This window comes from Hirundo rustica, chromosome 5, assembly GCF_015227805.2.
Source record: "Hirundo rustica isolate bHirRus1 chromosome 5, bHirRus1.pri.v3, whole genome shotgun sequence".
In the NCBI taxonomy this organism is placed as follows: Eukaryota; Metazoa; Chordata; class Aves; order Passeriformes; family Hirundinidae; genus Hirundo; species Hirundo rustica.
The window spans coordinates 56682405-56707334 of NC_053454.1; the positions used below are offsets into that span (position 1 = coordinate 56682405).

At 39.9% G+C, this 24930-nt stretch overlaps 1 protein-coding gene across 1 annotated transcript in view; it reads left to right on the forward strand.

Moving 5' to 3' along the window:
* PTPN13 (protein tyrosine phosphatase non-receptor type 13) overlaps window positions 1-24930 on the forward strand; it is a 111061-nt gene that overhangs the window by 21074 nt on the left and 65057 nt on the right. Inside the window, exons 2-6 of the mRNA XM_040063863.2 lie at window positions 4136-4255; window positions 11737-11906; window positions 15568-15633; window positions 18241-18426; window positions 21446-21539. Coding sequence (XP_039919797.1) covers window positions 4141-4255; window positions 11737-11906; window positions 15568-15633; window positions 18241-18426; window positions 21446-21539 — 631 coding nt within the window. The 5' untranslated portion in view covers window positions 4136-4140. The remainder of the gene's footprint in view (window positions 1-4135; window positions 4256-11736; window positions 11907-15567; window positions 15634-18240; window positions 18427-21445; window positions 21540-24930) is intronic.

Here is a 24930-nt window from a genome sequence, read left to right on the forward strand (position 1 = left end):
GTGGTGTGAAGACCTTGTAAGTGGTAGGAAAAAAAGTGTGTACCCTGCGAACATTCATTTTGACAGAGTTACTCGGTGTGAAGGGCTGCTCCTGTTGTGCTTTCCCTCTTAACTTGGGACAGAGCAAGTGGAAGGCTGCCTCATGAGGTTGGCACTGTCTGGATGTTCCATAGGTGGTGTGCTTTTAACATGGGTTGCTGGGACTTTAAAATGAGGCATTTTAAAGCCAGGAGGTCTCTGAGCTTGTTTTCAGGCTAGAGACAGAGCCCCATCCCTCTCATCGGGGAGTGTGTGAGCTGTCTGTCTGGAGGGAGGAGCTGGCAGCTGGTCCTCATGAGTAGACAGCTCTTTTCAAAAAGTGAGATATGGGAGAGGCCTCTGGCTTAGGCAACATTTTTCGCCGTGACTGTGCTGCCTGCATGGCTTAGGGCTGAATGGTGCCAAGAAATTGCACTCCGAGCTTGTTAATACAAATGATTTACACCTGAATTTACTCTCTTGTCCTGGAGCATAAAAGCTGCCTCCGTAGGATGCAACTCCCTTCCTGTGGAAATAGTATTCCTGTGTGGTCTGGGAGTAAATTCTGCCCCAGAACAAGCAGTCTGTCAGGTTCATGTCTATGCACCTCCAGTGCTAACTATTTTAATTTGTCCTGCCTTCCTGCACTGTGTTGTGCTCTCTGCTGTGCAAATCTCCCTGCTTGGATGTGTTGTGGCTGTGATCTCGTGTGAGTTTCGGGTGTATGGGTAATCAATCCATGCCCTAGCAGTTCATGTGGAGCTCATACCACCTAACCCTGAGACTTGCCTATCCCAATCCCATCTCTGTGTGGCCTCATATTAAGATGCTATCATAACTGTCCCAAGAAAAGGGGAAGTGAACTTGTTCTTGGAAGGTGCACCTTTCAGTGTTCTTTAATCTGTCCATCCTTATTACAAAGTGTGAAAGAACAGGGCACAGGATTACGGATCTTGCTTTCCTTAGATAAAAAGGAGACAACTTGTTGCAAGAAAAATGGCTTGACGTGAACTGACTAGAGTCCACAGAAAACTTTACCAGTACATCTAGATGCCTTTGCTCTTCATCCTGGAACACTAAAAAACACAGGGACTGCCAGGAGTATGGTTTTGATATGGTATTCTACAAAAAGTTTAAACTTTTTTTTTTTCTCTTAGAAAAATTACTCAATATAGTCCTTAGGTTGCAGTTTATCATAATGTTCGGGTGTTGCATAGAACCAAAAGCTCTTGCATGTATCGAGCATTTACATTTCTGTGTTCTGTGCAGAGGACCACCATTTCTGGGGCTCTGTACAAAGGACCACGCACTATTGAGGGTTCCCAGAATCTAAGGAGGCAGTGAATTTGGAGGAGTTGTGCATTGCAAAAGTCAGCATTCCTACAAAATTCTTCTTGCGAAAAACATCGGAGACAAGCTGGTGGGGAAGAAATATGTATTGAGCCATGCACTTCCACTGTCAACTCCAAATTGGCTGATGACAGGTGGGCTGGACAGGTGGAGAAAGCTGGCCTTGGATTTTCCTGCCAACAGCTTCACCCCAGCTTCGCCCAGTCATCTCCTTGGTGCTGGAGAACCATTTTGTGGCAGGTTCTTTAATCCTCAAAACCAGCGTGTTGGTCTGCCCATTGCTGAGACAGACGAGCACTGAAGCTTAAAGATAATTTTGAGGAAGAACAGTTACAGAGAAAGTTACCAGAAAGTTACTGAAACAGATCTGCCTCAATGAGAATCCCACTCTAATCCCAGCTTGTGGCATTTTGCGTGTGGCTGTGCTTGTAGTGACTGGTTTTGTGATGGATTCTGCTTGGGCTTTCAGAATCAGTTTGAAATAGTTTGGTTTTGTTGTGTGTTTGATTTTTATTTGGCAAGCTCCTACTATCTGTAAAATGTAAGCAGATCTTGTTGCTTGCCCTGCTACAGCTGAGGCCTGGGTGGCTGGGTGTGTATGTTCATCCTGCTTCTTGAAATTGTTTGCTGTAGGATTCTTCTGCTGTGGATGTAATGTGTTTGGGAGTTTGAGCAGACACGCTTATGGTCTCTGGTGTGCTGTTAAATAGGGAATTGGCTTATATCTGCTACAGAACAGTCCACACTATTTAATCACGGCTGAAAGGATGCAGCATTTTGCAGAATGGGGAAAAGGGGAGTGGTAGAGGAGGATTTGGGGCAGGGGAGGGGGGATTGTTGTTCTTGCATTCTCTTTTTGAATATTTATCACAGAAAGTTTTCATTTGCAGTTCATGTATTTTTAGTCCCTACAAGATGAGATCTTTTAATCTGAATAATCCAGATAGCTTGACTCTAGATGTACCTACTGAAATTTGAGACAGTGGCATGAAATCACAGAATTTCCTGGAACAGCAGGACCAGACACTCACTCTGTGCCTGGTGTATGTGAATCTCATGCTGACTGCAAGCACAATTTTCTCTGGTTTGCCATCCATTTGTTGCAAGTCTGCATTGGTCCCTACCTTTCCATTTTTCATGGTTTATTTATTTTTCTCTTTGAGAATTCAGATTTCATCTGTCTTTTAAATGTGGTCTGAGTCTACTTTTCCTTTCATTGTCTTTTGATGATGACTTTTGAACATTAACTGTTTAAAATATATCTGGCTTAGTAAATGTGCACAGTAATTGAATGCTACAAACTGGCATGTTGTAAAATAAGGAAAAATAAGCTGTGCTGAGAAGCAGCTAGAAATATGTATTTTTCCAGCAGTAGTATGGAATTCTAGGTGAAAAGGCTAGTATTTTAGCAAGTACTGTCAAACCCCATGTTTTCAGTTAGAAACTGCAGGATATTCAGCCTTTTATGTAGCCTTTTATATAGTATTGTAGTGTATAAGCCTGGCTATCTGTAATGAAAAACACATGGAAGGCATAAAGCTGCCTAGACAGTTGCGAAACTAAATATAGCCTGTAAGCCTGTCCCTCTTTAAATTTGTTAGGTTAGTATCCATACACCTGAGCCAGGATTGCATGGTGTGATGGGGAGGCTCTGGGTGGGTGATTTAAAGGAATGGGGAGGAGCTTCCAGCAGCACCTTTGGGTCATCTAAAACTGTTGGTATCAGCTACTGGTCTCCAGACCATGGGCATTGCTTGTGGAACTGTATTTTCCATTTTTAGCAGCAGCTTTGGAGCCTTTGACACACAACAAACTTACCAGTGATGGCTGACTCTACACCTTAGGGTCTTACTACAGCTCACTGCCTCAAGATTTTATTCTCTGGGCTTTGGTGAGAAGCACAGAGAGAAGCCACTGCAGCTGCATCCTAATCAGAAATATAAATTGGCATGAGTGCTCAATCTGAGAACATTCCATAGAAAGCTGGAGTAATTAAGCAGACCCATAGTTTATTTGCTCCTGAGCTTATCCAATGGATGAAGCTTTGCTTTGCCAGAATATTTAGGGATGCATTCTTCAGTTCTCAAATGGTTTTGGACAGCAGAATATTATATTGTAGTGCGGTGAAAATGGTTTAGCTCTTTCAAAAACTACTGAAGCAAACCTCGTTTATCTGGGGACAGAAATCTTTATTTGTTTTCTGGGGACATAATAATTAGAGTGCTGCTAACAGTTTTGTTTTTTAGCTGCAAGGAGAAGTTGTCCCATAGCTATTTTGTTTGTGTGTGTATTTGCTGATAGTGCTTCTTACAATATGGTCATGAGATGCTATCAACAACTATGCAAAAGGAGGAAAAGCTTCCTTTCCTAACAAGAGCTTCACTGACTTAAACCTGTAAAAATTGTGTTAATAGCTGATTTATTTTAAGAAACATATCACTACTGACTGATCTGTCATCTTTATAAACAGAGCAAGCTCTTGCCCATTGCATATGGATTAATGCCAGCTTGTTGAGTTTTTATGGATGCAGAGCCTACAATATTAATAGGGATCATTATTTTCTTAACCTGAGCTTTTCTTGAGTAGGTGCTCAAAATTCTTTATCCCCATAGGGAACATTTTGTATTATTAATATTTGATGGGTTCTGTTAACGCTGGAGAATTTTTCTGGCCGAGGGTTGGACATGGGTTATTACTACTTGAATACTGCATGTACGGAGAAGAAAAGATGTTATTTAGTCTTACATCAGTCTGTTTATTTCCCAGGTAACATGCATGTGTCACTAGCAGAGGCTCTGGAGGTTCGGGGGGGACCACTGCAAGAAGAGGAAATATGGGCTATTTTGAATCAAAGTGCAGAGAGCCTTCAAGAGCTATTCAGAAAAGGTAAGCATTTTTTAAGACTGATAAATACAGAACTAGAAACATCTTGGTTATATTAACTGGCCATATAAGTAAACTGCTTTGTCCTTCCTAGGCTCTAAACCCAAACAATACCTTGCTCCTACGTTGTCTCTGGGTTAGTGCCTCTCTGCACCCCAAACCAAAGTTTGCTTTCAACCATCACTTCATGTTCTGCCAGAACCTGTGGCACATCCCATTTCTTGTGGTGATAACATCAATTATTTTAGACCCATTGAAGTGAGATGGAAACATAGGAAGAAAGTGATAAATGAGTCTGAGACCATTGGAACGCTTTGGTACTGAAGGGGGCATAGAAATGGGTACAGTACTGTGCAGTCATGACCAGTGTGCTCTGAAGAGATTTGTCTCAAAGGTGAAAAACAGAAAACTTCACCAGAGGGCTAGATATGATTCCCCCAAATGTGAGTGGCAACACCTACACAACTACTGAGAGGAATGTGGTGTTTTCTTGTACTTCAAAGAAGTAAAAGTATTTCTTCTCCCTCCCCCTCCCACCTCAGTAGGCTCCAAGCTCAGCGTCTACAAAACTGCTAATACACTTTTTAGCACTAGGTCTGAATATGGAACTCTCCCCCTTCCTTATGTTTCCCTTTATTTTCTTTAAAATCTGCAAATCCTTAAGGCCCTTCTCTCCCTTTCTTGCTTTTTTTTAATAGCAATAAATGCTTAACCCACATATTGAACTTCAGTAACCTCTTTAACTTGTTCTCAGATAAAGTGTATGTTCCCATGATGTATTTCAGCACCTTTATGGGGGGTCATCCCCTTTTATCTAAGCATGCATATGTGAGCTTATTCAGTTTTATTAATGAAAAATCAAAGGCTCACGCTTTGAAAATAGTCTTTGTTTTGCCACATCGCTATGCAAGGGGCACATCTTCATTATTTGGGGCAAAATATTTTGTATTTTTGCAAGTATTTGATTTGGAATTTTATCAAGATTCAACATTTAGGTTGTTTTGGGCTGTTTTTTTAAAGATTTGGTTTAGACAATCTATTGAGCCAGACACTGGCTCTGCCTTATGCATTGCACAGCCTCTGAGTGTGGTCTCTGTTGGATACTTCACAGGCTCCAGAGAAGGCAGATGTGGGCAGAAACTGCTGTATGGTGCCTGAGTTCTGATCACGCTTGACTTAGCTTTACAAATATGAATTTTCTCAACTTCTCCATTGTATTTTTTGCCAAGTGAATTATAGGTAGTTTTGACATCCCGTTCAAATTTACCTTCTTCCCTTTAGCAGTGTTCTCACAGCCCTTGTGTGCTCTCCCTGTTAGGAATGCTGAGTTTATTGTTGCAGTTTGACCAACTGACCTATCCTGCCGCTTCTCATATTGCAAAAAAAGGAAAGCTGGCATCTGCTTTCCTCTCTTTCACTCTTTGTTGTATCTTAGAAACAGTCAGGAGAATTATTTCTTTTAAGAGGGCAGATTGTTAAGACCTTGACTTAAGAGGGATCTTAAATGATTAGAGGTTTACTCTTGTAAACTTTACAGGAATTGACACATTGAGCTCCATCTTCTAATCCCCCTGCAAGATCACAGCTGTATGAGCATATAGTAGTGAAACCACTTAACACTTTATCCGAGGCCTAGATTCTTTTCCAGGAGGGTGTCTCCACTGAAAGTAACAGCTCACCCTTTCTTGTCCTACAGTAGTGCAGAAAAGTTATCGTAATTTCTATGAAGACTGCATGCAAGCATCAACAATGAGAACACAGTCAGCCCTCCTTCAGAAGAACAAGTACTGAAAGATGAGAGCCCAAAACAGAAATCTGCCCCAGGACTTCTGATACGTGTTTTTAAGGCAGGGGAATATTTGCCAGCCAAGACTGGCTAAGGTGGCAGATGCTTCTGATCTCTACTTCCTATCCATGAAGACCAAAACACGAATTCAGATAAAATCAGTGCCAGAAGAATCTGTCTCTTTCTTGGAGATGAAGCTGTTTCATTGAGTTGTTTTTCTGCTAGTTCAGCAAACTATTTTCGGTTGCATGCTATTAATTAACCTGGGATATAGCCTTTGGTAAAATGCACTTCAAGAGACACTCAAATGAAAGAGCTTTTCTGAGTAGCTAAGGTTGATAAAGGTAATCTAAATCCTCCCAGCAGGAGTTGGATAACCAGACAGTCTTTAATGAAGATTGTCTTCGCTAACAGAGTAATCTAGAAACATTTTATCATCTTGAATATCAGTTTCTGTGCTGGCTTATGAGGGTGGTGTTGACGTGCAGGAACAGAAAATGTGGAGGTCCTTGTAGGCTTCACTGACTCAATTTTGTTCTTTATTTGTGGAGGACTTGTAGTAAACGGGGGATCCTAAAGAGATCTTGTTTTCTTTAGTCAAAATTCAGGCCCATTTCTTCCATGCATATGGCGTGGAAGAGCTATTTTATGGCAGAGGGTGAGTTTGGAAAATTTTTCAGAACTGACTGATCACTCCTGGGCAGAGGGAGATAGGACAAGCTTTTAGCTTCTGCAAGATCACAGCAATGTTCAGCTTTGACCAGCTCTCAGAAGTGCTCTTCCTCCCTGTCAGGAGTCCTGGGGTCCCTGAACATGCTGTTCTGTAACAAAATTATAAGCTTTGCTGAGTGTTATGTACATGGTTTCTTCAAAAAAATTAAATTAGGCATATTGTTCAACAGTCTGTGCTCCAGCTGTTTTGAAATGAGGGGGATAAAAAAGGCCTGGAAATAGCCAACTCTTAAATTGCTATCTGTTGGCAGCCTCCCCACACCAGCCCAGGAACCACAGACACTTAAAGGAATTACCAGCCCAAGTAATTACTTATGTATGTGATCCTGGTCGAGTTGGGAATCTTGCTATCACTCTGACAAATGAGAATCTGTTCTTCAATTAATTTCTTATTTAAGCTAGTTTCTGGAAATTTGAAAAAATATCCAGAACAAGCTTCTGTTACAGATTTGATGACTTCTTGATATATAAAAGTTGTGCATGTCTTTTAGTGAGTCTATCTTCTTATCCATCAAAGCGCTGAATAAAAGAAGCACAGGAAGAAAATCCATTGTCTTCATGGTTAATTGCATATCACATCATGCCTGATTCTGCAACAGATACTGAAATGTGCATATTTTTATCCCTCATCGTATTTACAATGTTCTAACAGATGTTGAGCTCCTTAAAAATCCTTCACAATTTCTATCATTATAAAAAATGAAGGCTTAGATTGAAGTGCCCAGTTGCTAATCACCAGTTTAGAAGATCAGCTCTGGTAGCTGTCTTGTCAGCACATTATAAGCTGTTAAATGAAGGAGAAAGACAATCTAGGACTCAGTTGCAGATCTGACATCAGTTGCACTGGTGATGTTGAGATTAACCTGGAGATTTGAAAAGGCCGATACCAGACCTGCCCTTCTCTTACATCTGTTTAATTATCTGCAGTAACTATTTTGTTGTTGAAAGGGTGTATCAGCTGTTTCAGACGTGCTGTATCTTGCACTCAAAACTCCATGAGGTCAAAGGAACAAGTCTTTGAAGTAATCTCAAATGTGAGTGTATAAGCATAAGGAGAATGCTGTGCTCGTTGCTGCTGAGAATTATAAAACAGGCGTCCCTCTAATTTGCTAGGTTTAACTGGAAAAGATTTATCTAAACTTAAAAGTGGGAAAGCCTTCATATGTCACTTAGGCCACTCCTGTTCTGAAGTGTGCGTTGAGGATTCTGAAAATGATTGGACCTTAAGTTTGGAGACATGTATCTGAAGGAAGGGGGAAAGTGAGTCTGATATTAAAAAAACAGGTTGAGCAAAGAAAGGGAGCCTTTGCAAGTTGAATGTCTTGCAACTTTGCATACGGGAAATAATTTATGTAAAGAAAAGTTCTATCATCTGAAAGTGGATGTGAAGAAGGAAGATTATGGTTTTCAGGGACCTGTAAATCTTGTTGCCAGTCTAACTACTGTAGCTGCTTTGCTTGAGTAAGTGTAATGAAAAGAAGGAAGGCAAAGTGTGAAATGTGTTGATGGGGACTGGTGGTGAGTTGAAAGTAGTCATAGACCTAGTTGGGGTGGAGCAGGAAATGGATTGGTTTGGTTGACAAGAGGAAAAATGCAGTAAGAAGGGGTAGAACCCCAAATCCTCATTTCCTAGCTCATCCTTGTTGGCAGGTGATAGATAATTGCTTTTCCCCTTTGCCAGTAAATGTTGGGGAATGATTTTTCTTTTTTCATCGTCTGGTGACATTTGATCTTTTGGTTGCTGAGAAGGAGAGAGATTGGGCTTTTGTAAGTTTTATTGGGGTTTTTCAGTTTCTATTCCTCATCCCTTCCTCCACTCACCCTACTGACGCCAAAGAAGCTGAGTGACTACTTGCACTCTTTGCAGAGCTCTGCTGGATGTAGTCAGCACGACAGTGTAGTGTGGTGTTTCATTGAGGGGCAGCTCAGGAACAGAAGCTGATCTCAGAAACTAATTGTTCACCCTGTTTCTTGCTCCAGTATCATCTGGAAAGAGTACATTTCAGTTTTCCAAGGGGTTCAGTATCCCATCAGATCTCTCATATCCCTTTGTGCCCAAGGGAGAGGGAAGCAGAGACGCTGCTGTGCTGCTTGCCCTGCACACCAGGCGTGCAGGGACACGCTGCAGCAGCCCAAGGAGGAGAGGATTCACAGCAGAAGTGGTCCCGTGTGCTGGCCTGAGCACACGAATTTTCAGGTTCCTTGACTCTAGGGGAAATCTTACTTGTCTTAGTGAGGGCTATGTAGGGAAGCAAAGATGTGTGTTGTGTATGTTTTTGGGTTGTTCTGTGCTTTTTAGAGTTTTGTGTGTGTGTTCTGTGCTAATGGCTGTGGCCTAAGAGAGAAGTGGGGAAAAAAGATCCTGAAGGACTGACTTGAATTGTGACTGCAGCTTGGGAATTCAAATTACCTGCCATCAGTATTGTAAAATAGATCCATTTCAAATATTTGTCTTCATGTCACTTAGAATGTGGTGGGTCTTTTTTATCTTAAGCTATTTGTATGTTTTTAAAGCACATAAAGGATTTTTTTTCCTCTCTCATTTGTTTGGCAGATGCTCTGTAGCTGAAGATCATTTCTGTTTTTATTGTGTTTAAAGCCAGTTCACTTTTAGTAAGACCACGCTATTTATCTCTGTCTTGGCACTGCTTGAAATGCTGTGCTCTCACAAGTGTTTTGTTACTGAGTTGCATAGTTCTGGAGTTAACTCAGAAGGCTGGCAACTCTAGCGCAGCAGAAAGCCCACTGAATAGAAAATTGACCAGGAGCCATATCCTGAATTCCAGTGCTTTTAGAAAAAGGGGGCTGAAACAATTTTTTTTTCTTTTTTTTTTCAGGAGTGTGTTACCCTTACTGCTCTTGTAAATTATTCTGAAAGCCTAAAAAGAAGATGACACTAATATTATCACTGGAATATAGCTTCTCTTGTTTTCTTACAGTTGCTGGCTATTTGACGCATTTCATCTTTGCTACTTTTTTATCCATGGTGCAAACATTCTAAAGTCTTACTTTAGTAAAGTGTTACTAAAAAGTATTTCCTCAGGTATTTCTACCTGGTTGGTGGTTTGAGATAGTTATGCTGGTTTGAGATAGTTATGTTGGTTTATGATGCATGCCTTAAGGAAGGAACTGGAGAATTAATTGTTTTATCCTCATCCTCCATAACAATAGATTAGATTCCCTGGACCTGTGATGTAGGCACTATGATCTGCTATATTAGTTACAAGCTACTGAAAGAGGAAGCTAAGAAAATGTCAGTAAAACAAGCAGGGCGAAATCAGTCCTTTTTCTAAACTTGCTATTTATCACATTAATTTTACATTGCTTCAGGTCATGAAGATTCTTGAGTGCAGGTGGATCAATAAATTCAGACTCTACATCTGTAGATGACAAATGCTCTAAAGTTTGATAAAATTAATTTTGGGAAGACTTCAGACTAATTGGAGGGTGTTCATTGTTCTTCAAACTAAATCAATTTTTTGTCTTAGTATGTTTCAGAATATGAAGAGTTTTTTATGTATTTCAAGTATTATGCAAAATATTACATTAAGATTAAAGCCTCTGCGTTTCTTAAGGTTCCTGAGTTGGGGCACTTACAATGAAATCTTAAAATATTCTAAGATGTTGCTTGTTTAGGGTTTTTAGATCAGTGGTGAATACACACAGAAGTGGTGCAGAATCCAGTACTTACCCACAGGATCATTTTTGAAAATCAAAGCCAATGAAGATAGTCCTCCTAAAAACCTTTTTGGAAGCTTTGCTGTATAGTGTAGTATTTTCTTGTTACATATAATAGGAAGGGCCTGTCCATTTTTTTTTTTTTTTTTTTAACATCTGAACTTGCTGCCACAACAATGAACAGCTCTCGTTCCATTTGTTTCAGAGGAAGTGGGGTCAGAAAACTGAAGGACTTAGTTGGGAGATCCTTTTACACCTGATACCTGCAAGCAGTAATTTAATACATTTCCTAGGAGATTAGAAATATCCTAGATTACGAGATAGTCCAGCAGTCTAGGAACCAGCACTGTAGGAATATCCTGAGCTGGAGAGTGGAAAATGTTAGTGGTGGTGCTAATGGAGGAAATTATTATTCTGCTGTTTTTGCTTTCTATGTCAAGGGAAAAGGACGTATTGTTCAAATATGTGTTTCCTCAGATCTTTGATGTATTGATATATTGTGTAGCAGAAGACAGAGCTATTGCCTTTTGCCTATGAAAAACAAGTTAACTTTTTCTTAGTTAAACCTCATGCCTCCTTCAGTGAAACGGAGTTGATTCACCTTTGAGGTGTAGAAAAAATAATTTGACTTAAGGAAATGGTCTTTTTTTTGTTTTTTTTTTTTTAAATTAGTTTGACAGCAGTATTATCAGATATCAAAAACCTAGCTAGTAAATTGCATATCTTGGTTACTTTCTGCAATTTCAGTGCTTATTTTGAAATTTTCTGTTATTTGTAATATTTTTTTCACCTTAGACTTAAAAGGAGTGCTGTGCCCCAAAACTCTTCTGTTTTGTCCCCTTCTGTTAGCCACTTTAATGAGTATTTTCCTTCCCCACTAACTTTGTCTACTTTCTTCCAAACATTGCTGCTGCAGTAGTGCTGTGTTAGGGTGGGAGCAAACTCCATTCCTGTTGTAGGAATTAGCCTTAATGACAACTGCACTGCAGAATGAGAACCTTTTATATGACAACTGTAACATAAATGAAATAACTTAAGCACAGGCTCTTCCTGAGCTTGCTGCTATGAATAATACCAGATAGGTGTTACTCCCCAGTGAGATTAAAATTGAGGTTGTTGTTGTGGTTATGAAACACCACAGGTGGAAAAGGAAGCATGAATCTATTCCACTAATAGTATGTAGGCTGATAATAAACTAACATCCAGCAAGGGCATCAAACAACATTGCTTCATTTTCACGGTGGTTTTTGTTTTGTTTTGTTTTGTTCTTTCCCCTCTTCAATCACAGCTGATCCTGCTGCTCTGGGATTCATCATTTCTCCATGGTCTCTCCTGTTGCTTCCATCTGGCAGCGTGTCATTTACTGATGAAAATGTGTCCCAACAAGACCTGCGAGCGTTCACAGCACCCGAGGTTCTGCAGAACCACTCGCTGTCATCCCTGTCGGATGTTGAAAAGGTACAGTGCCTCTTCCCTGACTGACATCTCTGGTGTTTTACTACTGATCCCTTCACAAAATACCTTTAAACTGTCCTTTTTGTCTCCCCATGGTTTGTGATTCATTTAATTTCTTTTGTGGCGTGGGGGAAAGGGATCCTCCTACTTTGTTTTTGCTGGTTAAAGTGGAACAGTGATTATAGGAGGAGTCTCTACAAGCCCTGGCCACGTGTATACTTGGGCAATGGCTGTACAGAATTTCCACTTCTCCTTTTTAACTCTTTCACAAGGGTAAATGTTGAGGCAGGTAAGATTTGTGTATGTGATCTCCTCCAGGTCACTGAGAGGTACAGTCAAAGTGATTATCTTCTCAGCTGTATTCTTGACAAGAATTTGTTGCGAATGGTAACACTTTCCCCAGAAAACCATTCCCTTGGCTTAGTCAAAGATATTTAATGGTGGGAGTAAAAGGGAAGCTGAGCTATTTCTATCTCCTTGGCTTCCCTGAATCAATAATCCTTAGAGGGAAGCTAGCCACAGCCAGTGTTGTAATCTGGGAACAATTATGACATTTGGCAGCGTTCCTCCAGGAAGAACAGCTCTTACTCCAGAAGAAAGTGGTATTGGCATCCATTGCTGTTGTGTGCCCAAGGACTATTAAAACATGTGTTTTTGTGTTGAATGTTTTCTTCTAGCAGCTTTTTGTATACAGTCAGTTTTCTTCAGGGCTATATCACTGAACACCTACCAAAAATCCACAGCTACTCCCAAGCCCTTTAGACATCCTCCTTACCCTCTGTGTTCTCAAAACTAATGATATAATAAAGTATGTTTACAGTTTTGTCTATGGCAGAACTATAAACAATTAGAAACCCAGGCTGAAAATTTTAATAGAGAAGTAAAAATAACACTGACATCTATGAAGTCTCAGGTTCAGTTATGTAGGATGCAGCTGCCAAATCATGTAGTCATACTATTGGAATTGTTTATTTGCTTTCAAGGGGGACAACACTTTTGAATACAGTAACGTTACCTCTAATGCCAACTCCGAAGTTCATATACAAAACCAGCCTTTAAAAGTGGCGGAAAAAATAGTTCTGAAGTGACAAGTTTGTGACCTTTGTTAGAAAGCATTCTTTGTACTGTGCCATTATTCAATATGCTATTTTTCTTACTTTTTGAAATAAATGGAGGACTGTTTCTATGGAAAGCCATGCTGTGATGTTTCTTAATCTTTAGAAAGGGAGCACTCAGAGGGGCCTCTGTGGCCTGTAAAGGCCAGCACGGAGCATATCAATAGGCAATGACCAAATGCTGGCACTCTGAACATGCACAGCGCTGATTAATCCTCACTGATTAGGGCTGTGTGAATTTCTCTCCTGGTGTCAGCATGACCTTGCTTGCTAGATGGAAGGTGATCCACTTACTTGCTTATGTGGAAGAAGAAAGCTCCCTGAAACATAGCTTTTTACAAAAACTGGTGTCTTTTTATGACTTTATTCATTGAAGTTAGTAGGGCTGTTAAATATCTTATATGTGCATCCCTCTTTTTTTGACTGCTTCCCTTTGCATTCCTGTTAAACTCTGTATCAGGTGGTTCATTGGTTCTTTGTAAGGAATATGCTGACTTCATGTTTCTTAGATCACAGAATCAGAGCTTGCTTTGCTGACTGTTGTAACTTCTGATACATCTAAACTTTTTTTTTTTCTTGTCACAGCTGGCTGTAGTTCACTGAATTCATTTACTGGAAATCGTTTTTCTTTTTGATTGTTCTACTAAAAGCTCCTGAAGGCAGAAAACCACCTTGTTTTTTAAGGTCTTGGGTCAGACAGTGACAGGGATGCCTTTGTCTTTTTAGTTATGATTGTACTTGCTAATATAAATTAACAGTGTATTCAAGGAGAAATACTAAAAAAATTACAGTTAGTGAATGAATACCCCTTTGATTCCAAGACACACAGTCAATTTGAATCCAAAATATGTCTGAGGTCTGCAAGCTTATTGGAAATAGAGTAAAAAACAATTCAAAATTAGAATGGAGGTTGATTTAGGAAATTAATTTCATATTGGATTTATATCTTGTGGAACATATTTCAAGTTTCATAGTATGAAAATTAATTAGAATTTTGGAAAAAAATTCTTTTATTTTGAAAGCTCTTTTCAGATAGGTTAGTAGAGTAGCAAGTTTTAGTTTAGAGATCTGATTGCGCATTTCGTTTTTGGAGATATCTTTGGGTATGTTGAAACTCAGAATCACGGAATGATGGAATACCCTGAACTGAAAGGGATCCTGAGGGATCATCAAGTCCTTCTCCGGATTCCAAGGAGAGTAACCCAGAAATGTATCTGACTGTTGTCCACATTTTTCTTGAACACTGACAGACTTGGGACTATGACCGTGTCTAATGAGAATTAACTGATTTTACAATAGTCTTCCTGATTGCTGTGCTTGCTTTATTGGGCGACTGAAAGAGTTGGGGAAATTCTGTATTTTGTTTGGTTGGGGCTTTTTCTTGATTGTTGTTGTTTTTTGTTGTTTTTTTCTGAAAAGATTTTTTTTTTTGCATTCATTATTGGCATGAAAGCATATTCACATTTTTCTGTGTAGCTGTGGCATATCTTGATATGCAAGGAAGACTTTGTAGCTTTTCCGTTGAAAGAGTAATGGATAATAAATCAGAGAGCAATTTTCTCCGTATTTGAAAAAAATTGTTTCTGATTGGATGGGACAGTGGTATTAACTTAGAACCCTTGATGTGTTTTTCTGACTACTGTCCTAGTTTGTTCAGATTTTTGTCAATTTGTGTATCTAGAATTTAAGTAAGATGTTTTGCTTTTAGTTGATGAAGAGGCTGACTTATGTGAGCTTTTAATTTATTGCTGTCTTTGTAACTGTTGTTCATTGTCTTCAGAATTATTCAATAAATTTGTTGTTTTAAGTATCATAAATATTACTAATAACATGGTCTAAAGAGCCATCACTAGTGTATATTACTTAGAGTCCAGAAAAACTTTATTTCTTTCTACACTTACCTGTTTTGTTTTGACAGTCTCACCTACAGACAGCATGTGCTTGTGCTCTTAATTCTAAAGGTTTTATTCCCTTTATTACACCTGATGGGTGTAATATGTTGAAGATATATTAATCATTAATCAATATGTGTAATGGTTGATGTAATGGTTAAATTGTGCCTTAAAATACCAGTTATAGATTATGGTACTGCTTTAAATGTTTATATTCTTTTGTTCATTTCTTCTTTTCCCTTTGATCCCAATCTTCATGATCTCATTAGGATAGCCCCCTGCTTTGGGCCATGCTAAGGTCTGCCTTGCCTTCAGACACAAGTTTTAAGGACCCTTGGACACAACCATGCAGTCTTTATCCCACACTAGGCTGATTGTGTGGATTACATGAGTTTCCGCCTTCAGTGTGAGATGGAAGCCTAAAATTGATCAGAGAAGACAAGGCACTGGTTAGATGCCCTATGTTTTGTAGCACTAGGGTTTGCTTCTCTGAACCTCATGTAAAGGAGAGGTAGGATTTGAAAGACAGCTGAGCTTAAATACCAGAAGTGTATTTCTAAGCAAAATTACGTTAAGTTAGTTGCTCTCCTTCAAAAGTCTGCTTTGCATTTCCAGTCTTGTTCAATGACTTGACAGATATCTTGTGTCTTATGGCAGGTCCATATTTATTCTCTTGGTATGGCACTCTTTTGGGGAGCTGACCACGAAGTTCCTCAAAGTCAGGTAAGTTTAGATTTGTTTTTGTTTAATATTGCAGCTTCAGATTTGACATCATTTGACCGACTCTGCATTTGAGTTTGCGTGGCAGGGTGTCATACTGAGACACTGAGGAGTAAGATGCCTTTCCCAGCATTTTACAGAATGGGTCAGGTGTGAAAGGACCACAGTGGGTCCAGCCTCCCTGCCCAAGTATGGCCATCCCTGAGCACATGGCACAGGAGTGCATCCAGATGGTTCAGTGAGGGAGACTCCACAGCTTCTCTGGGCAGCCTGTTCCAGTCACTGCACAGTACAGAAGTTTCCTTTCCCATAGCTTTCTTTTGGAGCTTTTTCTTGTGAAGTGTGGTGTTGTTTCGCAGGGAGAAGGTGCTGATAACACATTTCTGTTAGTTTCCATGAAGATACATCTGGGCCAGTCTATTCTGTAGTGTCACAGGCTGAAAGACAGCAGTTTAAGCTGCTGACAAAGGAGAAAATAATTTGTTTTGGTTTAGGCTTACATAAAAATAAATATTGAAGTAACATGGTTGTTTTACACATAATAAAGTGACTTGTTCTCCGTGCTGCCATAGCTTCTATGAGTCTGGATTTGGCACATATAGATACTTACCTTTCACAATGGGCAAGAAAGGGTATGAATTGTTTGGAACAGGGAGTAGACTCCTGCTATAGACTTGTCAGTCAATGCAGCCACAGTTGCAGACTGCTTAGAGCTGAGTGTTATTGCTCAGTGTGGTTATTTCACACACCCAGCAGACCTCTTAGACTGTCCTGCCAAAACTGACTGAAGATAAATGTAATTTTTTATCTTCCTCTATGCTCCTTCCCTGCCCCCAATGAAGCTTTTAGAAGTAACTATCTAGAAGAGTGAAAATAAGAGTAAGTAAGCATTTAATGATGGACTTGCAGCTACGGGAGAAGCAATTTGTCGTTCAGATTTAGGTTTGTTTCTACTAGTTGATGTTATATATAAAACCAAGGAAGAAAATTTTGAAAGACTTCAACATTTTAGGCGTTCAGTTCCTGATATTTTCTATCACAGAGTGGTAGTTGGGATCTCAGTTCTACTTATTTGGAAGTAGCTGCCTGAATGCAGCTAAGTGAGGTAGAAAACTTAGAAGTTCTGACTATTTAGGGGTACCTGTTCATAATGCCTACTGTGCCTGTCCCAAAATCCCTAGTTTTCTTAGGTACTAGGGCTTTTCTCTTTGCTCTCTTGTCTTGTAGCAGATGAAAGGAGCAGTATTCAACAATAGTAGGAGAGTGACTTCAAGTAGGTGGGTGTTGAGAGGAATGTAGGCATGAATTTTAGTCACTGCTTTCCTTGTTCCTTTGGTGTTAAGAGTGTAGCAATGGTTTCTCAGTAATCTAGTGGGAAGACATGCTCTGCCTGCTAATAAAATTTCCCCAAGGACAGTGTGGTGAGGTATGCCTGGAAGGAATTTGCCTTTGGGATGTTGTGTTGTGGATCCTCGGTCCTGTTGGGTTAATATTGGAAAAGGACAGTCTTGTGTGTGGCATTACTTTTGTGTGTTAATTTACATGTGCAGATTTTCCCTTTTTTCCCCCCCTTTTTTTCTGTATTTGTCTGCCTCTGTTCATTAATGAGCTGCTGCTCTGCTAGGAGTGTGGCTGAACATGAGATTCATATCTTATTCACATGCATGATTTCTATGATTAGTTAGAAGTGATAAACAGATAGATGGGAAAAGCCTATATTAATTAAATCAGGGTGGTCTAGAGTGCCTTTTTATGGTTCACCTTAAGAGTGCTCACTCAGGGAAGATTGAAAGATTGCAATTGTTTGAAGCACTCTGTGATGCAAAAAGCTTGTGCTTTGTGGGTAACCACCCACTTTGGGAGAGTTGCAGATCAGAAAGTTCAGGTCCCAAGTGCCTGCGGCACCTGAGAGCAAGTGTTATCACTGCCTGCTGCATACCCTGGGGAGGGATATTCCATGTACAGTGTGCTGCATTCACTGGATGGGGAGAGCAGAGACGCATCTAGATTTATTTTTTTTTTTTAAGACTCTATGGGTGTTGTCTTGCAGTCAGCAAGTCTTGAAGCAGACAGTGGCTTGGTTGTTTTATTCCTTGCTTTTTTGTTGATACTGTTTGGTGGTATCGCTGGAATTTGGGAATGCTAACACAACTGTTGCAAAATATTGTTGAGGTGAGGAATTGCAGAAAAGGAGCACAGAGGGTTGTACAAAATTATTGTGATGAGGTTCGAATTTTATACTTGTGAGTGGCAGAATGTTAAAAATTTTGTTCAAAATTAATTAAAACTTCCTCTGAACCTTTTCTTTTACTTTATTTTCACTTATTCATCAAATGTTTGAGAAAGTCATTGGTGTCCTGACCTTAGAGGTCAGGCAGAGTAGAGTGGGAGTTGAATCCAGAGGCTGAATACCTCTTTCCTGTTCTACAGCCACTATTTTTTCACCTCCTAGATGGTAACTTCTCAAACTTTCAAACTCAGATAATGTAGGCAGTAAATCCCATGAATAGTTACTGTACGCTGTTGAGTGTCTTTTGTTTCTGAGCGTTCCCCAAGTCACTGTTGAAACTGATTCTCCTGTCTCCCCTTTTTTTGTTTGTCACTCACTAGCCCATCAAGCTCGGAGACCATCTCAACAGCATTCTCCTGGGCATGTGTGAAGATGTCATTTATGCCCGCGTGTCTGTACGGACTGTTCTGGACGCCTGCAGTGCCCACATAAGGAACAGCAACTGTGCCCCTTCTTTCTCATACGTGAAGCAGTTGGTCAGACTGGTTCTGGGAAGCCTGTCTGGGGTAAGTCTGTGTCAGCGTTTGAGGAAATAACAGAGGTGAGCAGGAAGAGAGCAAAAGTGCTAATTCCGAGTCACCCTGCAGTCATTCTTCCTCTTGTTTTGGTGCGTTGCAATTTTGATGGGGGTGAGTGTTGAAAGGAGAGAACAGCTTCTCTCCCCATGTAGCAGTTTGTGCACTTGACCGTTCCTCCTGGAACGTGCATTCACGAGTTTCTGAGGGGGTCATTTCATGAACTGTCTTCATTGAAAAAAAAGTAGGAAGAAACAGGAGAACAAGGTGATGAGCTGTAGGGCAAGCCTTAGACTTGTTGCTACTTGAAATGCTTCAGAAATGATTGCTGTGAGTTTACTTTAACTTGAAGTTATGCTTGACTTTTGGAGAGTTGCTTATTAACAGAAAGGACTGTTTAGGCAGCCTGCCAGTTCTCTTGCACTTCTGCTCAGCTCTTGAATATGAAAATTGTGGAGGATTTTATTGTCTAATAATGACCAAACTGTTTGTAGAAGTGAAAGAAATTACATGAACTCATCTTGCAAAGTTACTATTCCTGATGGGCAACTTCTCTCATCACCATTATAGCATAACTTCGGAATGGTTAAGCAGTTTTAAATAAATAAAGGGAGACCATAAATTCTCATAGATTCATAGGATTGTTTGGCTTAAGGGGGACCTTAAAGCCAGATCCAGCCTCCCTTCTATGGCCAGGGATACCTTTCACAAGACCAGATTGTTCAGAGCTCCATCCAGCCTGGCCTTGAACACTTCCAGGGAAAGGACATCCACAACTTCTCTGAAAAACCTGTGCCAGTGCCTCACCAGCCTCACAGTAAAGGACTTCTTCCTAATAGCTAGCCTAGATCTACTCTCAGTTTGAAGCCGTTTTCCTTGGTCCTGTCACTACGGGCTCTTGTAAATAGTTCCTTTCCATCTTTCTTGTAAGTGCCCTTCAGGTACTGGCAAGTCACAATTAGGTCACCCCTAAACCTTTTCTTCTCTAGCCTCAACAACCCCAGTTCTCTCAGCTTTTCCTCATAGGAAAGGTGTTCCACCCCCTAGTCAACTTGGTGTCCTTTCTCTGGACTTGCTCCAGCAGGTTCATGTAAAAATTGGTGTCTAGAGAGACAGCACTGAAATTGCATGAAATATGTTTAATTTCCTGATGCTTCCTTTTTTTTTTTTTTTTTTTTTTTTTTTTTTTTTTTTTTTTTTTTTAAATAAAAAGTTAGTATCTAATTGTTAGGTAGTTTCTTCATGTATCTGGTTTGGAAATGCTTGCAGAAAGCGAGAGGTCCCTGCATTTGTCTAATATTTGACAGCAGTTAATTATGCCAGGCCTCCAGAAATAGTGCTGAGCCTGAGCTCTACAAAGCATTATCTAGTCTGTGAGGTATGTCTGTCAGTCCAGTGCTCCGCACTGTAGCGTCTGAAGTCTTGTGTAGCTGCCAACTGGAGCTAGTCTGTGGTCCAGTGAAATGAGGGGCTAAGGGCCTTCATCAGTGGCATTGTTAAAATAAAAGATCCAAATTTTAAATCAGGCCACAAGCTATAGAAACAGCCACTCTGGAAAGTGAGTCATTATTCTGCAAATGGTTGATGGCCATTTCAGCTTTGCAAGTTTTCTGCTCTCCCTCCTCTTGTTCTTGTCAGCAGGCTTTCAGGGAGTCTGGGTTTGCTGTGGCAGACTGATCTAAAGCAGCCTGCCAAAGGCAGTAGCAGTGCTCCCAAATGCTTGTACTGAAATCCAGTGGAGAGCTGAATCCAGCAAGCATGCTCCCATCTCCTGTCTCCTATGTTGTTAATGAAGGGCTGGGACTAGCAGTCATCCAGGGCTGAAGCTTTGCTCATTTCCTCTGCCAGTAACCTTTATAATTCTGAACGTGCCACTGCATTGGCTTTGCAAGAAAACAAGGAAAAAACCCAGCTGAACAGAACCAAGAGCTGACAGAGCAATGACAGCATAGCTGTGCTGTCCGTTTTGTGCACCTTAGCCAGCCAGCCCTGCTGGTTTTAAAGTTCAGCGCTCTGTATGTGTGCTGGAATTTTTGAAGTTAACAAGAAAAATGTATACATTTTGGTTTTTTCAGAGGTGGAGTTCAACTTACTATTCCAAGATTGGCACGCCTCTAATCTTGATGTGCCTTATCAAAGGCTCAAGGGGTCTCATCTCTTGTAACTGGTCATTTGGTGGTGTCTGAAGCACAGCTGAGAGGTTCCATTTGAATGTTTTCATTTGCCCTGTTAATATGCTTTGTGCAGGTCAATAGAGCCCCAGGCTGATTCAGTCCGTTTGATGTTAACTGAGTTGTATTGTAACTGTGAAGTCTGCTTGCTTTCTCCTTCTCTCCGGTTGTCCAGGTTACCCTCTCACTATATGAAAAGATCTCACTAAGAATGTTTTGTTGGAGCAAATAAACTCTTCTTTCAATGATTGTGCATGTGAAAGTTTTTCCTAGGGAAGTAGTGATTTAAAAAAAAAAAAAAAAAAAAAAAAGGTTAAGTGGGAAAAGTTAGTGGGAGTAGTTAAGCCTGACACATGAAAGGAATGTGCCTGAGGGGCTGGAGAGACTCCTCACAAATGAGTGCATGTGATTTGACATGTGCAATAAGTCGTGTGAGGGTACAAGACAGTTCTTCCTGTTATACAAAAAACTCCTCAGCAGAAGTAGGCAAGTTCTAGTCACGTTGTAATCGTGGAAGATGGTTTTTGAGTGTTGCTGTCCCTTCAGTTTGCTGTAGGGGTGGAATATGTTTTAAGTTACATCCCTGTGAAGCTAATTTATTCTTAGCGGAAAAAAGGTAGACCAAATGTGTAGTTATATAATGCACACACTATTCAAATATGGATAATTCTTGGGGATATTCTCACTGATGTTTTTAATAAAAAAGTTTGAACTCCCATTCTGCACTGAACTGTTTTGACACTGACTAATATTGTGCATTTCCATAAAAACAATGCTTGTTTCATACTAATATGAGCTCTTCCAACATTCTGACTTTATGTTACTGCCTTTTTTTGCAGATGGATCAGCTGTCTTGTAATGGAGATAGGAAATTGCAGCCAGACAGGAGCCAGGCTATTCGGGAGAGGCTGAGGGGAAAAGGGCTTCCCACAGGTAAGTGCTTCACTGCAGCCCTGTGGAAGACCAAGTTTGGGTAGATTTTGCAAGCAAAGAAATCAAATAGAGGAGGACTTGCTTACATTCACAAAACTCTGATGGTTCAGTGTCTAGCTAAATGTTGGTGATGGTGACAGGTGGTGATGGCTTCAAGAGAACATTTGTCTTTTTTCAGTTCAGTCCTTATGGTATGAACAGGTTTTAAAGGTTTTTGGCCAAATGTTTTGTTTCTGGAGAAAGGAGATTTTCAGCTGAAGACTGGTCAGCTAGAGGAACAGGAAGCAGCCGTTCCTTGTTCCCTCTTTTCCTGTGGACTCTGGTTGCTCATCATAGCTCTAATTGATGCATCTTCCTGCATCCTGGGGAGCCCTGGACTCTTCCCTGCACACAAAGCTCTTTTGCTGCTCTTTTTTATTTTTTCTGAAGAGAAATGATATATGTTCCATCACAATTCTGCTATGCTTTGACAGTGTGAGGTAGATATGGAGGCCAGGTAAGGTTGTACTTTACTTCAGGGAAGTCAGGAAAGAGAAAACTGGGACACCAGGGAAGAAAGAGACGGCTGCTGTTACCACTGTGCAGGAAAAAGGATCAAGTGGTGTAGGTTGGTTGCTGATGTTTGCCATGATTTCTTGTTGCTTAAGATCGTAGATGTTGTTTAAGGTCATTGGCAGCATCAGCTCTGTGCTAGGCTTTTCCAACAAGAGCATGTATTCTTCCAAAAGGCAGGTCTAGTTTTTCTGGAAGAATTCTGGAGCTGAGCAGGAACATTTTATAAGGCATCAGCTTGGACCAGTCTAAGTCATTGCAACAAAGATACGTTCTGATGTGCTGGAGTTGCTCCGCTGTTTTTTGGTTTTGTATCAAGCAATAATGCAGTGAAAAGCAGGAACTGAAATAACCCATGGAGTTGTCAGTGACAATATGAACTGCAGAAGTTAGAGTCAAGTCTGGCAAGGAATTGATTGTCTTCCTTTATTGATTCTGGTTTTTTTATTTTTTTAAAGATGAGGCTAGATTAGGCTACTGTTTGGCATAAAACAACTTATGACAGTGGCTGTCAGCCCTTCCACTACAGCACTATATGTTTAGAAACAGTTTCTGGTACAAGCTGTTTCTTCATTTTCTGGCACAAATTCACTGTTCTGACTGCTTTCTCAGGGGCTTTGTTTTCTTACTGGTTCTTTTCTTTTTTTCCAGAATATTTCTGTAGCAATAGGGAGATCTTTTAGAAATAAGGGGTTTGAGACTGGATCAATCTAATTGACTGGATTCGTAAAGGATGTAATGTCTGACTTTTCCGAATTTCTTAAGAGCTTTCTTAAAATAAATTCTTTCCCTGGTTCCCACTAATTTTAAGGTTTGAACCAGAACCCTTTTTTTCTGGTTGTTAATTTGTTTATCTTTTAACCCTATGTTTCCCAGTCTCCAGTGTTGTCCAATAAACAGTTTCCTTACGCGCCTGTGTTCTTTTGCCAGTACTACCCTATTCCATATTTTTTTCAAGAACTTTATGAAAGCATGATTACTTACTACCTCAAGTTTTCCATTTCTATACCCTCTTTATATCACTTATTCTGCTTTTCATTCCATAACCATAATTAACTGTGTTTTGGTAATGACCAAAATATTTGTCGAGTTTTGGAGAAATAATGAGGTTGTCTTTAAAGTCTGTTCTCACTGCATTAACAAACTCTGATTATTCTTTTCTTCGTTGTTTCTCGTTTTCTCTTCTCTAATACAACTGACCAGTCTCTTGCTCTTCTGTTATTCATTTTCTTAGGAAATCTTTTTTTAAATGTTTGTGGTTTGAGGGGTTTTGTTTCTCTGTTGATTTGTTTTCCTACCCACAGCTTCGTTTAAACTTTTTTGCAGATTTTTCTTTCTCCTGAAGCAATGCTTGTCCCTAGTGTCTTCGTTATATCTTAACAAAAACCCTTTTGTTTTAGGTTCTACTAAATTTTGGAGATTGCTGTAGTAGCTCTAGCCAATATCTCCATGGCTTTCTGGGTCAGCACTAGGGTAAATAACATGCAATGTCTGAAACTTTCTCTGAGGACTCTGTCTTTAACTCAGAGGAAGTAGACTAAATGATCCAATTGCTGTTTTTTTGCTGTATTTGCTAACTTGAAAAAAATGTTATGGGTAGAATGTTTTTTTCCTCTTATTCTTGGAGACTGAATCCACTTGCCTGAGCTGCTATCAACCACTAAGTTTAACAGAGAGTTTTAAGCAACCTCGGTCAAAATTGCTTTCTGAAAGTAAAGTTCTCTTTTTTAGGGAACTTTCTACTATCTGAAGAGTTCTAATTTAATAGAATCTTTACTCAAATAATATTTGTGAAATGAGAGAACCTGATAACCCCCAGACTACAAAGTTGGCTGAATAATCCTCATTCCTTAACACCTGTTGCTGTGAAGCTCATTGAAAGTGCTTGCATGTGTAGAGTGTTATAGAAAATATGTGGCAGCCCAGGGAATAAATGTCTGTGCATCATTCTTCCAGTGTAAACATTATATTGTCTGCATAATTCCAAGACTGGTTTGCAAGGTACCAGTTATTAATGAGATGCTCTTGAATACCTGATTTTTTTTCTATTCTTTTCAAGATGAACTGTCAATGAGCAAAGCTGCTTTTCAGTTACCTTGTAGGCTTTATGATATTTTGGTACTATGGTTCTGATTTCCCCCTATCCCGAGAAGCAGAAAATATTTTTCATGTTTTCTGGCATTTGAGTAGTTATTTTCATTAAAAAAAAAAAAAAAAAAAAAAAAAAAGTTGAAATAATAACTCATTCTTTTTTGTTTGTTTGTTTTGTTTGGGTTTTTTTTTGTGTGTGCTACCTGACCTGCTTCCACTCAAGCATTTCCATTTCCTCTTTATCACATTATTTGCCTGTGGAACTCATTTTTCTCCCTCTCCTTAGAAGCTGTATGACTTTCTTAGCTTCTCCAAAGCCTTTCCCTATTCTGCTTCTGTTATCAGTCACTTTTCCTAGGATGCCCTAAAAGCAGTATCTTCTCTTTTTTTTGATCTTAGATACATTGCTTGATCTCCATTTTGCTGAGACCTCAGGGAATTGTAACATACAAAACAAAGCCCCTCAAATAGCCGAACCAATTCTAGCTGTTTCCAGTTCTGTTTTTACACTGGTGTTAAATACACTGAGTCATGTATTTGGAAGTTAGTGAGGACCCAGTGAAATGGGTGTTTGATATTAATGGATGACAGCTTGCATTTCATTCAGGGCAATTCAGTGCTTGTTATTTCTTTTTCTGCAATGGTGTGCCGGTGCAAATGCAGTCAATAACAGCACAGATCAGCTGCCCTGGGGGCACAGCCGTAAATTTCAGGGAAAGTGAGCTACAGAATGTAGTGCTGATTATAT